We start from the raw sequence: 16,027 nt of genomic DNA, 5'->3' as shown, positions 1-16,027 counted from the left end.
TCTGCGGCGATCCGCCGACTGAGCATGGAGGCGCGCAGTCAGCACGCAACCTGCGGAGGGCGGGTCTCGGGCCTGAGGCACCCAGCCTTGCTGGGTGTGGATATGTAAAGGAGGCACGCGCGTGGAACGCTGGGTTGTGCCCCTAGCGTTTCCCTTAAGGCTGGTGGGTGGAATTCCCAGACTCAGGGTTGCTAGGCCCGGGGAGGGGCGGGGGGGGGGGGAGGGCTGAGAATAGGGCGGTCCGTTGAACTTTTCTTCTGGTAAGGGTAGCTTTTTGGGGGGCGGGAGGCTTCAAGGTAGTGTCACTGTAGCCCAGGCTGACCTGGAATGCACTATGTAGTCTCTGGGTGGCCTCGAACTCAAGGCGATCCCCCTATCTCTGCCTTCCAAGTGCTGGAATTAAAGGCATGCACCACCTTGCTCTTTTAATAATAGGATAAACTCCCACCTACCTGGCCACAGGCCCTGCCTGAGTGATTAAGTATATTCCATCTTCCACCAACTTTTTACAATTTACTTCTAAAGTCGCCTACTTCAACATGTGTGGACTAGTGGGTTTCAGCATGTTAGGAAACCACCAAGAGCGTCCAAATCTGGAACACTGTCCTCCACGTCGTCGTCCCCCCCCAAGAAAAGAGGCCTGTCCTCTATCAGTACAAACTCCTGCCTCCCTCTCTGCTTTGTGCCTTTTAGGTGAGTACATAGGTAGTCCATTACATGAACTAGACTTTCAGTTCCTTCTGTGCCTCTGTGCACACTAATTAATTGATGAATTGCTGAGTTGCCCAGAAAGTCTATATTGTCCCTTTTGAGGAAATACTAATTGTTTCTCTCAGGATCTCTCCTGTACTGTTCACAGAGCTGGAGCTGTTAGCCTGACTTGTGCACTCATGCAGCAAGTGACTGCTGGGGTTCCTGGCTGAGCCAATGACAGGGAATCTACTAGGTCTTTTTCCCTATTGCTTTAAGCCAATCACAGACATTAATAAAATAATGAATTTTTTCGTGGTTGTGTTTTGTTTTTTTTGTTTTTTTTTAGTTCTTTGAGATAGGCCTCTAACTTGTGTTCCTCTTGCCCTAGTCTCCCAAGTGCTGCGATTAGCAGGTGTGTGGCCACATTAGGCTTTATGATTTTTCTAATTTATGATGGTTTGAAGTGAGCAAGGAAGGTGAGGTTCATGACTTGTCTTGGAGCTAGGTGTGGTGGCACACACCTTTAACCCAGCACTCAGGAAGCAGAGATATGAGTTCAAGACCATCCTGGGCTACACATTGAGTTCCAGGTCAACCTCGGCTAGAGTGAGACCCTGTCTCAAAAAAGAAAAAAAAAACAACAACACGCCAGGCATGGTGGCACAGGCCTTTAATCCCAGCACTCAGGAGGCAGAGGTAGGAGGATTGCATGAATTCAAGGCCACCCCGAGAATGCAGAGTGAATACCACCAGGTCAGCCTGAGCTAGAGTGAGGAATGAGACCCCACCTCAAAAAAAAGCAGGGATAGAGGGAGCCTGTCTTGTAATTTCCAGGCATTTCATTAGTTCTACAACCTCCTCCCAGAATCTCACTCCAAAGGAAATGCTTGAGTCAGACATTCCAGGTGCCTGACATTAATGCTCTTGTCTACATATGAAGATACTGAAGCTTCAGCCACAAAGGCAGCCATCAGACTAGGGCTTGAATTTGGATACATATTTTTTTTATTCAGAACTCTATTTTTTTTTTCAAGACTATATTGCTGCGCTGTGTGGCAAACACTTGTGGTTTTGGCACTTGGGATGCTGAGCTAAATTCAAAGCCAATCTGGGATGCATGAGATTTCCAGGCCTTCCTGACCTAGAGCAAAACCCTGTCTCAAAAAAAAGGAGGGGGGGGGGCTGGAGAGAGAGCTTAGCAGTTAGGGTATTTCCTTGTAAAGCCTAAGAGCCCAGGTTCAGTTCCCCAATTCCCACATAAGCCAGATGCAAAAAGTGGTACATGCATCTAGAGTTCATTTGCAGTGCCTGGAGGCCCTGGCGTACTCATTCTTTCTGCATCTGCCTCTCTCTGCTTCTTTGTCTCTCAACTTAATAAATAAAAAATATGTAAAAAAAATTCTTAATAATAATAAAAAAAGAGACAGGCTCTCCTTATCTGGGTCTTATATAGCCCAAGCAGGCCTGGACTTCAAATCCTACTGCCTCTACCTACCTGCCAAGTGCTAATGACAGGTATACAATACATAGCTCCACAGCCTTCTTCATAGTACCAGCTGAACCTCCAAGAGTGCTACAGCCCAGCCTAGAATCCCCAGAAAGGGCCTGGTGGCCCAGCTCTGCAGTTGATTGCCTAATGAAGCCTCTGGACTCTCAGCCTGGCCAGCTCTGTAAAATAAAATAAGCTAGACCTAGTAGAACAAGTCTGTGGTCCTAGCTACTCAGACAGTTAAGACAGGAGAACTGAACCTAGGGCTACACAGCAACACTGTTTCTAAGTACATAAGTGTGCAAAAGGATGTGTGTAGATAATATACAGGTGGGCATGAAGATTTGGGTATCCACATAGGGTTCTGGACCCAATGTCCCTCAAAGGATGATTTCCTCACTGAACATCCCTAGACAGGGCCCAGCGGGGCAGATAGATGACCATCATAGCTCTGAGCTGATCCTGGATGAGACTTGAAGAGACTACAGACTATAGGGCTCCCAAACTGCTGCCAACATCAGAACTTCAGCTCTACCCAGGGAGGAAGCCATGTGGGCTCACTGTGCCCAGCTGTTCATCCTGGGGGCTGGACAAGACCAATACTTGTGTTAGCAGAGCTACACTGCCCAGAGGGCCAGAAAAGGGCAGGGGCAGGGTGGCTGGGGCCAGAGAGATCTGTAGCAAAGGTCAGGAGGGTGGAGCAGTGTCTGCTGAGTGGAGGAGAACATGGGAGGGACCTACTGACAACTGGTCAGTGGCTGAGCTGCTTACTGTGTGACCTTGCAAAATGCACTGTCTCTCTCTGAACTCTGGGGGTTCCTGGGAAATGGGACAGTAATAGCAGCAGACCTCCCATTTCATCACCAGAATCACTAAAAAAAAAAAAAAAAAAAAGGAAGTTTAAAGGAGTAAAAGCCAGCTGTGATGCACATGTCACAGCATTCGGGGAATTCAAGGTTATCCTTGCCTAAATCATAGTGAGTTGCGGCCAGCCTGGGCTACATAAGATCCTGTCTCAAAAGCTAAAATTCAATTAAAAAAAAAAAAAAAGCAATCTGAGACTACACAGTGAATTCCAGGTCACCCTGGGCTAGAGCAAAACCCTACCTTGAAAAACCAAAAAACAAATTAATTAAAAAATAAAAGAGCAAGGCCAGGCGTGGTGGCACACACCTTTAATCCTAACACTAGGGAGGCAAAGGAAACTGAGTTTGAGAACAGCCTGAGACTACATAGTGAATTCCAGGTCCGCCTAGGCTAGAGTGAGATGCTACCTCAGAAAACCAAAAATAAAGCAAGTAGAATTCTGGTTTTCATGCAGGATGAAACTGGAAGGTCACCCTAGTCACCGTGTAGGCCAGTGCACAGCGGACAGAGGTAGACACCTTGTGACACAGAGAATAGGGGGCAGCCTGTGGGGTCACCCAGCCCCATGTTGTGAAGACACAGGAGATGCCAGAGAGCACCATGCATAGAGAAGAAACAGGCTATGTGCCACCCAGGTCCTATGAGCCCAGGGCACATAGGACTCATGGCCAAACCATCACTGTTCTGTTCAGTATAGGGGACCAACAAGGGATCCCCTCATCCAAGAGGCAGCAGGAACAGGAAAGACAGCAGGTGATCACCCTGAGCTGAGGCCCTGCACCAGCTCCACCATGCAAGGATGATGCATGACAGCGTTTATGGAGAATGTTTGACAATAGTCCCAGGCTATGGGTAGTCCTGCAGGACAAGGGGGAGCCCCTGAAACCCATCTTCCTTCCTTTCTCCATGCCCCATAAGCACTGCAGGCCCCAGTTCTGCCTAATAAGCACCCTCCCCCAAACTGATCTTCTGCACAAGACCCACCCGCAAGGCCTTTGCACTGACAACACTGAGCTCAGCTGTGGGGCTGTCAGCTTGCTCCACCCACACACCCTGTGGCCAAGGACTTTCAGGCCCCAAACACCTTATCCAGGTGGATCACATTCCCTGACTGGGTCCCAGCTCTCTCTCTAGAGTGTTGGGGATGGAACCCAGGGCCTCATGCATGCTAGGCCAGGGGCCCCCAATCTTTTTTTTTCTTTTTTTGAGGTAGGGTCTCACTCTGACCTGGAATGCACTATGTAGTCTCAGGGTGGCCTCAAACTCACAGCGATCCTACTACCTGTGCCTCCCAATGGCTAGGATTTAAAGCATGTGCTACCACACCCAGGCCATCTATCTCTTTTTTTCAAGGTAGGGTCTCTAGCTCAGGCTGACCAGGAAATCACTATGTAGTCTCAGGGTGGCCTTGAACTCATGGCAATCCTACCTCTACCTCCTGAGTGCTGGGATTAAAGGCATGCACCATCACACCTGGCTCCATCTACCTCTTTTGAGGCCAGAACATCCATCAACTAAGTGATTCCACAGCATTCACAGAACAGCCTCAGGTTAAGACCTCTGGGCCTCCTTACTGGATAGGAGACAGGTGCAAATCCATTTCTCTGGAACCCAGATGGGCTGGAGCTGCAGGCCATTCTACAGACCACCGAGCCCACCTTAGCCTGACCATGATGCTGGGGGACCCTGGATCATCTGTTTCTGCCCAGCAGTGGTGGAAAGAGGTTCAGGAGCCAGTAAATGCGGGGTGAGGCTTTATTTTACTGTGGGGGAAGCAGAGGCAGAGGGTGGCAGGCAGGGCAAGAGGGGCTGGTAGGTAGGGCTGCCCCCAGACCTGTTGACCAGAAGAGACTTGAGGCCATCAGCTGAGGCCGCCCAGAGAGCAGGAAGAGGGAAGGAGCTGAGTCTGGAGTTACAGAACCCCTCCATCTGGGCTGCACCTGGCTCCCCTTTCCAGGCCTCAGTCCCTCCTGATCACTGGGCCATGTGACCCCCAATCCTTGCTTCCCCAACCCAGAGGAGGGGGCTCAGCTGGGGTGGGCAGTAGACAGGGAGCCTGAGGGCTGGGGAGCACAGGGTAGGATCCACAATGCGCAGAAGGAGTGGCAGCCACCCAGACAGTCAGTTCCTGGCAGCGATGACGACAGAAAGAGCCACGCCCCCCAGGGCCACAGCAGTTGCCCCAAACAGCCACTTCCATGGAATGGACTATGGAGAAAGGGGAGGGGAGACTAAAGGCTGGCCTCCTGTGCCTCAGCAGCCAACATGGTCCACATAGCCCTCCCAAACAAGCTCCTCACATCTGTCAAAGCCCTGTGCCCCCCAGGCCCCGCCAGCTTTCCAGCTCCAGTGAGGCTCCCTGAGCCTCTCTACCCCAGCACCCCTGGCTCACCCAAGCCCCCTTGCCAGGACACTTGGCAGGCAGTCTGCTGGGGTTGCCCAGCATCTTCCGGTAGAGTGCAGTCTCTGTGCTCCGCTGGGCGGCACGCTTCTTCACCAGCTTGGAGAGCTCTGCGTGGATCGTCTGAGGTGGGGGAGAAGGGGGAGCCAGGGTGTGGGCTGAGCAGATGTGGGTGGTAGACCACCTGCCTGTTGTTGCTCTGCTCTTCTGTACCCGAGTTTCTTAGGTGCAGGGGATATAGGGGCCCATCTGCCCTTATGAGCTTCAGCGAAGTGGGGGCTGCTGTCCTAATGGGACCCGATGGGACAGCAATAAAGACTGGGGGCAGACCACAGGAGAGACTTCCCCAAGGGCCTGCTCACCTTGTTGGAAGGTTCCAGCTTCAGTGCAGCCCTCAGAATGGGAATGGCCTCACTGTACTCACCCTGCTGAGCCAGCACCTGTAGAGGAGGGAGGGGTGGCCTTGGTATCTTCCAGGTCCTCCTTAGTCCCAGCCTTCTCTGCCTTCATGGGTCTCATGCCTGCCTGGGCCTAGTCCCTTCTCCTGCTTCTTCCCTGGATGTCTCTCCAGTGGAGCCAGACATGAGGGCCCACTTGCTACCCACACCTCTCCCTGACACCCCAACTACTTTGTGGAGGCAGAAGGGGGATTCTATGCCCCAACTGACAGGTCAAGATCAGGTGCGTGCTCTTTGTCATGCTGGCCTCTAAAGAGGCTGGCACCCATGACTGGGGAAAACTGGACCCAGAGTCCTCACAGTTCCAAGGTAGACTGGATGAGCTACCAGATACTGAGAAGTTCTAAACCAACAGTGCTTTGTTTTGTTTATTGTTTTTTTCCCCTTTTCTTTTTGTCCTGAGGCAGGGTCTTCTCTACAGCCCAGGCTGGCCTGGAACTCATGAAAATCGTCTTGTCTAAGCTTTCCCAGGTGATGGGATGACAAGTCCATGCCTAGTTACAATCAGTCCTCTTTGCTTCCATCCATCCACAGCCCCACTGATTCCACAGTCCCCAGATTATACAGGATATACTCACACCATAGCAACCTGGCACTGGACAGATGGCTCAGCAATTAAAAGTGCTTGCTTGCAAAGCCTGCTGGCCCAGGTTCAATCCCCAGCCACCCGCAAAAGCTGGACATTCATTTGGGCACTGCTCTCTCTGTGATCATGCACATAAATAAAGTAAAATAGCCAGACATGGTAATGCACACTTTTAATCCCAGCATTTGGGAGGCCGAGGTAGGAGGTGAGTTCAAGGTCACCCTGAGACTACATGTGAATTCCAGGTCAGCCTGAGCTAGAGCAAGACTCTAACTTGAAAAACAAACAAACAAAAAAAGCAAACAGTAACCTGTCCTGCCTTACTTAATTAAATGCTAGCTGGAAAGAGTTCCTGCTCAGGGCTCTCAACATCCCAGGTGACAGCACCTGTACCTCAGTTTCCTTGTTTTTTTCTAGCAGGATTGAAAATACTGTGAGAGCTTGCCCAGACTGTAAGAATCCCTGGGTTCCATGCCCAGCACCCCTAAACAAAGTAGAAAGCCAACTGCACAGGGCCCATGCAGGTACCAGGAGGATGAGCATCATGGGCAGAGGATATACCTATGCAAAGGCCCTGGGGCAGAAGTGACCCTAGGAGTTCATAAAGAGGAAGCTGCATGGAACAGATGGATGGATACTCAAGAGGTGAAAAGGCAGAGTTGATAGTGGGAAGGAAGGGTTTGCTACAGGTGTGGGGTACCCACGGCCATCATTAATACTCATTTTTGCCTCTTGGGGAAGACAGGAGCACAGAGAATTAATAGTATCAAAGAAGCAGTTGCCATTAGACCTAAAGCGGGAGGTGTTAGACTTGGGGTTCAGAGGGGTGGCAGGCCCACCTTGCCCTTGCGGAAGAGTGCCTTGATGTTGTCCGGCTGGTGTTCAAGCACGAGGCTGCAGGAGCGCAACGCAGCACGGTAGTGGTCCAGCTTCAGCTGTGAGGCCGCCAGGTTGTTCAGACACTTCACCTTCAGCTGCAATAGCTGCTCTTCCTCCTCAAAAGTCATGTCCACTGCAGGGGACGGCGGTCACTGTGCCACCCACCACATCAACCAGCAGCCCTAGGGACGTTTCCCAGACCTGGGGCTGCACCTTCCCCAGGGTCTACATCACCACAACCCTGAGATGAGGGCTAGACGGGGCAGGAGAGCTGATGTCACCTACATTATGGCTTTTTATTTCTGACAGGGTCTCATGTAGTCCAGGCTGGCCTCTCACTATGTAGCTGAGACTGGCCTTGAACTGATCCTCCTACCTCCACTTCCCGAATGCTTGGACAACAGGTGTATGCCACCATGCCTGTTTGCACTTTTTTTTTTTTTTCTCTTTAAAGTCAGGGACTCACTGTGTAGCCCAGGGTAGCTTGGAATGCATGACAATCCTCCTCAGCCTCTCCAAGTGCTGGGATGACAGGTGTGAGCTACCATGTACAGCAGTATGTGGGATTCACTAAAACCATGCAGGGGAGCCCTGGCCTGAATTTTAGGCACGACAGGGAATCTACCCATATTCTGAAATGTTCTAATATGGTCTGTGGCCCCCTTGAGGTATGGAGGTTTAGCACTGAGTGGTCACCCCAGCTAGGGAGTTGGGGGAGCTGACCCAGGGATGGCCGGTCACCTTTGGCGCTGGAGGTGATGGCCTTGATGGCCAGGTCGTAGGAGTTGGCAGCCAACACAAAGTCTGCACGCTGGTAATGGGCATTACCACACTCCCTCTTCCGGTTAGCTAGGGCCACCCGCTCCTGCCCACTCAGCATCTCCAGGTCAGGCCCATCCACAGCTGTCTTCAGGGTGACTTCCAGGCACAGGGCCGCGTGCGGGGGAATGTACGGGCTCCTGCTGGGGAAGTGGCCAGCAGGGGACACTCAGACCTAGTGTATGTGCCATGCCTGCCTTGCCAGGCTGGCTTTGGGGCAGGAGGGCCAGACAGGCCTCAGGTCCTGGGGCATCCCATGTCTCCACCCTTGGCCAAATGCCAGCAAGAGACTATCTTCCCACCCTTAAGCTGCATGATAGGGCCAACCCAAGCCTCAGTTTTCACTTCTTCCTAAAAATGGACAGAATGAGGAATCATCTCCAGCATCTCCAGCAGTGGCCATCTCTCACCTGCCCTGTGGACCATAGCAGTACTTGGAGTCAGCAGTGACCATGGCAGTCTCACCCACATCCATGAGTGGGACACTGAGGTCTAGAGCCTGGAGGACAGAGCCAGTAATGGTCAGATGTGCCCAAGACCCAGGAGATGCCCACTCCACCCAACCTACCCAGCCCCGAGCCCACCTGTATGACATCACAGTCACCCAGTGTGAACACCAGTTCAGGCTCCTCTTGCACCCGCGTGCCATTCTCCAGCGACATCTGCAAGTGCACAGTCACCACCTGGCCTTTGAGCGGGCGGCCTGAGCCCAGTGGGCCTGGAACCAGCGTCTTCTTCCTCAACAGCCCATTTCCTGTTGGGCCAGGACATAAGCCTGTCATCCAGTGGATAGAAGTGCCCACTACCTGAAGCAGCCCCAGCTCTATCCATCTGACAAACATCCCAGAGAGCATGGTAAACCCATGTACCCCAACACATAGCTTTGTCATTGTTTTCTGAAATAATGATGGAACTGGGGTCCTCACAAGTAGTCCATGAGAGCCATGCCTCTGTGCCATACCTCAGTCCCAACAAATGACAAGCATGGCAGTGGGAACATTCTGTGAAGTATCATTGACTCTTTTGCTGGTTGTGTTTTGAGACATGATCTCAGGTAGTCCAGGCTGATTTCAAATTTGCTGTGTAGCCAAGGTTAGTCCTGGCTCAGCCTTCCCAGTACTGGCATGACAGGTGTATGCTATCACACCTGACCAACATGGCCCGTATGGATTTTACAAAACTAAAGGGTTAGGCTGGAGGCATGCCTCTAAGCAATGTGAGGCCCTGGGTTCCATCCCCAATACTGCAATCCAAACCAAAAACATATTAAATTTTAAAAAAAATGGAAAAAAAAAACAGGGCTGTGGAGATGGCTGAATCAGTAAGGTACTTGTCATACAAACATATGTCAATCTCTAGAACCCACATAAATGTCTGTCAAGGTGGTACACATCTGTAATCCCAGCACTAGGGGGATGGAGACTAGAGAATGGCTGGGGCTTGTGGGCCAATCATATGAGAGGTCCTGTCTCAAAAGAAAAAGATGGATGGCATTCCTGAGGATAACACCTGAGGTTGTCCTCTGGCCTCCACATGCACACATGTGCGCACACACACAAATACACATGCATGGTTGCATGCGCACACACACAAGAATAAGAATTAGGGCTGGGGAGATGGCTTAGTGGTTAAGGTACTTGCCTGCAAAGCCAAAGGACTTGGGTTTGATTCCCCAGTAGCCATGTAAAGCCAGATGCAGTGATGCATGTATCTGGAATGGCCTGTCCCATTCCTTCCCTCCCTCCCTCTGCATGCATATATATATATTTTTTTTAATTTTTAACAAGGCTGGGCGTAGTGGCACATGCCTTTAATCCCAGTGAGTTCAAGGCCACCCTGAGACTACAGAGTGAATTCCAGGTCAGCCTGGGCTAGAGTGAGACCCTACCTTTAAAAAAAAAAGGCCCTTTAATCCCAGCACTTGGGAGGAAAAGATAGGAAGATTGCTATACGTGTGAGGCCAGCCTGAGACTACATAGTGAGTTCCGGGTCAGCTTGGCTACAGTGAGACCCTACCTGGAAAAATCAAAAATAAAAAAATAAACATCTGAGCCAGGCATGGTGGTATATGTCTTTAATCCCAGCACCTGGGAGGCAGAGGTAGGTGGATCACTGTGAGTTTGAAGCCACCCTAAGACTAGACTATGTATGGAATTCCAGGTCAGCCTGAGCTAGAGTGACACCCTATCTCGAAAAAAAATTTGTATATATATGTGTGTGTGTGTGTGTATCTGAGCTCCTCCCAGTTCCCTGGTCCTGGTTAGGTTCTCCTACAGCTGCCTCGACCCTATGAGCTTGCTGCAGAAACAGGCCTCTTGCTCCATTTTCCTGACTGAAGTGCTCCCAGGCCCCCAATTCCCAGATACCCTGTGCCAGAGGGTGCGCAGTGACCACTGGGATAACCCAAAAAGCACCACAGTGCTGACAAGTGGCAGAGAAGTGTTCGGTACTGAAACATCTCTATCACACCCTCCAAGGCTCATGATCCATTGTGGAAGAGGTGGCAGAAAGAATGTAAGAGCCAAAGGAAGGGTAGGACTGCTAACAATACAACTGTCCAGACAGAAATTGACCTCGGTACCCAGGACCTCGCAGTGCTTAGCAATACCTTCACAAGACCCTCATAATAGGAGGAAAAGACAATGACATCAAAATGAAAGAGAGACTAATGGAGAGAGGGAGGGGTTATGATGGAGAGTGGAGTTGTGAAGGGGAAAGTGGGGAAAGGAAGGGAATTATGGTTTGTTTACACATATTGTCTTCTATAAGTATGGAAGTTGTCAATTAAAAAAACAAATAGCCAGGCGTGGTGGGGCATGCCTTTAATGCCAGCACTTTGGATGCAGCAGTAGGAGGACTGCCATGAGTTCAAGAACACCCTGAGACTACATAGTGAATTCCAGGTCAGCCTGGGCTAGAGTGAAATCCTACCTTGATAAGCCAAATAAATAAATAAATAAATAAATACCTTACTGCTGCCGGCGTTTCAACTCCCCAGCACCCATGTTTACAAATGCATCAAGTAGCGCATGCATCTGGAGCAGCAAGAGGCCCTGGTGTACCCATACACACCCTCCCTCTCTCTGCTCCCAAATTAATAAAACTTAAAAAAAGAAAGGAAGGAAGGAAGGAAGGAAAACAACCAGTTCTGGGAGATTTATGCCTCAGTCTATGCAGTCAGAAGTGGGATGTCTTCTCCTGATCTGCAACACCTTTCATATGGAGAGTGCGACTCTAGTCAAGTCCAGGTGCGCTCAGCAAAAGTGGCCAAGGGAGCGGAGAAGCCCTGCATGTAAAGCAGCCAGAGGAGCTTGTGGCCAGCAAGCCTGCCTCCATGCATGAGGTGCTCACAGGAATAGCCAAACAGCCAAGGCGCTCACAAACACAGCTAGGAAGACCCAGCATGACACCACTGTGGTCTAGGACGGTCACAACAGCAAGGCAAAGCACAGAGAAGGTGGTGCCCGAGGACATACAGCTGGCACTGCAACCACACTCTTAGGTGACCAATCCTCATCATGCCAGCTGAGGCAGAAAGATGGCTGTGAGCTGAGGCCAGCCAGCAGGATCCTATATATGCTTTTTAAAAATTATTTATTTTATTTAAGAGAGAGAAAGGCTGATAGAGAGAGGAGAAAGAATGGGTACTCAAGGGCCTTTAGCCGCTGCAAAGGAACTCCAGATATATGTGCTACCTTATACATCTGGCTTATGTGAGTCCTGGGGAATTTAACCTGGGTCCTTTTGCTTTGCAGGCAAAGCCTGCAACCACTTAGCCATAACAGCTAAGCCATCTCTCCAGCCTCTTAATAGTTATTTTTATTTATTTACTTTTATTTACTTAATTTGAGAGAGAAAGAAAGACGTAGATAGTAGACTTGAACTCATGGTGATCCACCTACCTGTCTCCCAAGTGCTGGGATTAAAGGCGTGTACCACCATGCCCAGCTAAACATTTTATTTGCAAGAGAGAGTGAGGAGAGTTAAGAAAAAGAGAAAGAATATGAATAAATGGACATGTCAGGGCCTCCAGCCACTGTGAGCGAACTCCAGATGTGTGTGCCACCTTGTGCATCTGGCTTACATGGGGCCTAGAAAATTGAACCTGGGTCCTTTGGCTTTGCAGGCAAGCACCTTAACCGCTAAGCCATCTATCCAGTCCTGTTGCTTTTTTTATGTTTATTTTGACTTTTTGAGGTTGGGTTTCGTTCTAGCCCAGGCTTACCTGGAATTCATTATGCATTCTCAGGGTGGCCTTGAACTCATGGTGACTCTCCTACCTCTGCCTCCCAAGTACTGTTTTTTTTTGTTTTTTTTTTTTTTTTTTTTTTTTCAACAGTCTTTCTGTGAACCTTAGGCTGCCTTCAGCCTCCAGAGTACAGACATGACAGGCACGCATCACTATGCTCAGGTAGAAGTAACACAGGGTCTCATGTAGCCCAGGCTAGCCTCCAGCTCACTATGTAGCTGAGGATGACCTTAAACTCCTGATCCTTCTGCCTCTACCTGGGATGACAAACATGTGTTATCTACACCTGGTGCTGGAGATGAAATTCAGGCTTTGTGCATGCCAGGCAAGCACTCTATCCACTAAGCCCCAGCCCCAGCCCCAGCCTTAGACGTGACTTCAGTTTTTAATTATTTCAACTATAATGATGTGTGTGCGTGCCCTGGCATGCAAGAGGAGTCAGGGGACAACTTTTGGGTTAGTCCTCACCTGTCCTAGCTCTGCACTCAGGTGTAGCTGTATCTTGCTGCACTCCCTAGAAGCTGCCAGGACATTCTCCTGTCTCCGCCTCCATCTTGCTGGAGGTGCCAGGGTTACCGAAGCCTGCCACAGCCAGCAGATTCTTATGTGGGGGTGTGGGGTCAAACACAGGTGCTTAGCTTGAGTAGCGAATACTTTATCCACTGAGCAACCTCCCTGGTTCCCTAGAAGTGACATGATTATTAGTGGTGCCATTCCTGGTGACATTTGTTTATCAATGTCAGCACCATCTACTCTACTACCACAGTGTCACTAGTGTCATTGTGCTTGTTGGTACTGGCTCATTAGTAATGGTTCCAGTGCTGGCATCACATAGAAATAGATACTAGAGGGCTGGAGCAATGGCTTAGTAGTTAAGGCATTTGCTTGCAAAGCCAAAGGACCCAGGTTCGATTCCCCACATTAGCCAGATGCACAACGGGGCACACTGGAGTTTGTTTGCAGTGGCCAGAGGCCCTGGCATGCCCATTCTCTCTCTCTCTATCCCTTCCTCCCTCTTTCTCTTTCAAATAAATAAATAAAAATAAAATATTTAAAAAAAAAAAAGAAATAGATACTAGAGCACACACCATGCTTTCCAGGGACGCTAACACATCTCATTTTCAGAACTGCTGTGATTAGGCACCAGGTAACTAATTATGAGAGTTCAGTTTCTTTGCAGGACTTATCTGAGCATTTAAAACAACAAGGAAATGGGGTGTGGCTCCACAGCATCTAGAATCCCCAGTGAGGGGCTGGGGTGTGCCTTAGTGGTAGAGCAACTGCTGGGCATGGACTAGACCCTGGATTCCATCTTAAGCACCACATACATACAAAAAATAAAAATAAGTCGTTTCACAAATGTAGTCATTAGTAAAGACACTTTACAAATGGAAAGCATTTTCAGATGGATGTTGTATCCTATGAGCTAGGCAAGGCATGAACAAAATTAGACATTCGCTAGCTCTGTTGGACCTCAACATATAGTTATTGGGGACCCAGCACATGTGAAGACACATGCTTAGAAAAGACACAGTGGGGGTTGCTTGGAAGCTGCTGACACCCTGCATGCTGGCTGTGTGGTTCTAGGCAGGTGAGTCAGCCTCTCTGAGATGCAGTTACCAGCATTGGGAAAAAGCAACCTGTCACATAGCTTGCGAATGCATGCATATGAAAAAGCCAATAAGTGAATTTCATAAACATTGTCTCAAGCAATTGCAAAAGCTTGGCATGGTGGTGCATGCCTGTGATCCCAGCACTCAAGTGTCTGAGAGTTCAAGGCCAACCTGAACTATAGACAAAGTTCAAGGGCAGCCTGGACTTTGCAAAAAGAAAAAAAAGCCTCTACTGCTCCCACATTACTTCTAACCCCAGAGAAAGAGCAATCAAGTTCAGGGGACGAGAAGGCCAGAGCCAAGGTCACTGCTGACCCCAAGCTCTCTGGAGGAGCCCAAACTCCACATACTTACCCAAAATGTCCAGCCACTCTTCCGGGGCAGGGGCCGGTGCTGGCTCAGGCTCAGTGGCCGCCAGGAACTCTCTGGCAAGGGCTCCTGGCTGCTCAGTCTTCTCCATTGAGGGCTGTCCCATGTCCTCAAGTGGTGGCAGCTCACTCAGGTCATCTTCTTCCTCTTCCTCCTCTTCTTCCTCCTCCCCCTCTGCATCTTCAACACCATCAAGCACTTCGAAGTCCTCCAATGGTGGCACCCCAGCAGGTGGCCGGACAGCAGGCTCAGAGGGCTCTGCCCAAGATGCCATGCTGCTGGGGGGGACGGGAACTGGTCCTGGGGGACAGCGATGGATGACACAGATGGCCACACTTAGCCCCTGAAATTTTCTTCTGGTCCAATGCCCTGCACTAGGGATGGCTGGCTATGTCACAAAGGAACACAGGGCCTCAGTTTCTTCATCTATACAGTGGGTATCCAAACAGTCTGGCTTGTTGGAAAAAGAAAAAAGTCAAAGAACACAGCTCTGAGCTTCAGGCTTGGGCTGGTTAGCTATTACTGCAAGGAACTGTTACCTAATGTTTATCAACACCCCAGGCAGTAGGGAACCCCTCGCCTTCTACAAACAAAGTAACTGACTCAGAGAGGCTGTGCCATTTGACCAAGGTCACAAAGAAAGCCAACAGCAGGAGCATGATTGAAACTTGGGGTTTTAGACTCTGGGTGATTATGATTAAATGACAAAAATGGGTTGCTAGTGTCAATGAGATGGTGGACACTGTCCCTAAGGCCAGAGAAAAGCAATGGTTAGACCCTCTGGGCCATGGAAATTTGAATGTTTAGTAGATTCCTACTAATTCCTACCCTGTTTTCTAAAGGCCCCATCATCATAGGTCAAACGCCAAAACCCTAGACACCCAACGTCCTTTCCGTTCCCCATCATGAAGATACTGGGATCCCCCAGTATCACAGACCCTGGCCCCAATCCTTCTTAGTTCATTAAGTCTCCTTTCAGCTTGAGGAGTGACAGGGTCCCTCCAAAGCATTCTATAGCTTCTTCCTTGCTCCAACTCTTGGGGGAGACCCCCTCAATCCTCGCTCCAGCACCCTAAACCCATACTAGAGCCCACTTCTACAGGCCCCCAAGCCTGTCACCCTACGACATTGCATTCCCTTCGGTCAGCCCTCACCTGACCGGCTGCTTCCGGGATCCGGGCCCGACCCAAGACCCTCCCGCCCCGAGCCCCCACAATGCCCCGCGCGCCCCGCACCCCAACGCGCCCCCAACCACCCTGTAAACAACGCGGTGTCCCCAGAGCCTCCACGCCCAGCCTCGTGGTGCCCCCCCACCCTCGACCTCCGAACTCCAGCCCGCAGGTGACCCGACCACCAGGTCCCCAACGCCCCGCGCGCGTCCGACGCCACCACCCAGGGGCGCCCGGGCCCCGCACCCTCGGGTACCCTCAGCCCCCAGTTCGGTCCCGTCCTCGGCCCTATGACACCCTGTGACACCCTGGACACGTGCCTCCTCCTCGGGGACCCCCACCTGGGGTCCTGCGCCCCCTCCCCGCCCCCAGCCGCGGCCGCCGCGCCTCGGGAACCAGGTTCGGACGCGAGGCCCCGCCCCCAGTGCACCTATT

General features: G+C 50.7%; 1 protein-coding gene across 5 annotated transcripts; it reads right to left on the bottom strand.

The window, feature by feature from the left end:
• Window positions 1-4,790: 4,790 nt before the first annotated feature.
• Window positions 4,791-16,001, bottom strand: Fkbp8 (FKBP prolyl isomerase 8). 5 transcript variants are annotated; one of them, XM_045140073.1, is made up of 9 exons: window positions 15,934-16,001; window positions 14,409-14,723; window positions 8,777-8,946; window positions 8,603-8,691; window positions 8,115-8,335; window positions 7,334-7,506; window positions 5,813-5,890; window positions 5,442-5,573; window positions 4,791-5,257 (listed from the first exon to the last, which is right to left on the bottom strand). In XM_045140073.1, exons 2-9 carry the CDS (start codon window positions 14,695-14,697, stop codon window positions 5,171-5,173), a joined length of 1,239 nt encoding a protein of 412 aa, XP_044996008.1. In that variant the 5' UTR covers window positions 14,698-14,723; window positions 15,934-16,001; the 3' UTR covers window positions 4,791-5,170. The 5 variants fall into 5 exon arrangements, with proteins under 5 accessions (XP_044996008.1, XP_044996033.1, XP_004666073.1 ...); XM_045140098.1 differs by having other exon boundaries at window positions 8,115-8,332; XM_004666016.3 differs by having other exon boundaries at window positions 15,913-16,000.
• Between the last annotated feature and the right edge of the window lie 26 nt (window positions 16,002-16,027).

Source organism: Jaculus jaculus, chromosome 1 (assembly GCF_020740685.1).
Source record: "Jaculus jaculus isolate mJacJac1 chromosome 1, mJacJac1.mat.Y.cur, whole genome shotgun sequence".
Lineage (NCBI taxonomy): Eukaryota > Metazoa > Chordata > Mammalia > Rodentia > Dipodidae > Jaculus > Jaculus jaculus.
The sequence above is the reverse complement of the archived record's forward strand: the minus strand, read 5'-3'. Positions and strand labels throughout refer to the sequence as shown.

Coding starts and splice junctions, on each gene's coding strand:
- Fkbp8 (XM_045140073.1), bottom strand. CDS start 14,697: ATGGCATCTTGGGCAGAGCCCTCTGAGCCTGCTGTCCGGCCACCTGCT. Junction 8,336..8,602: donor TGCTATGGTCCACAGGGCAG/GTGAGAGATGGC, acceptor CCACTTCCCCAG/CAGGAGCCCGTACATTCCCC. Junction 7,507..8,114: donor CATCACCTCCAGCGCCAAAG/GTGACCGGCCAT, acceptor CGTCCCCTGCAG/TGGACATGACTTTTGAGGAG.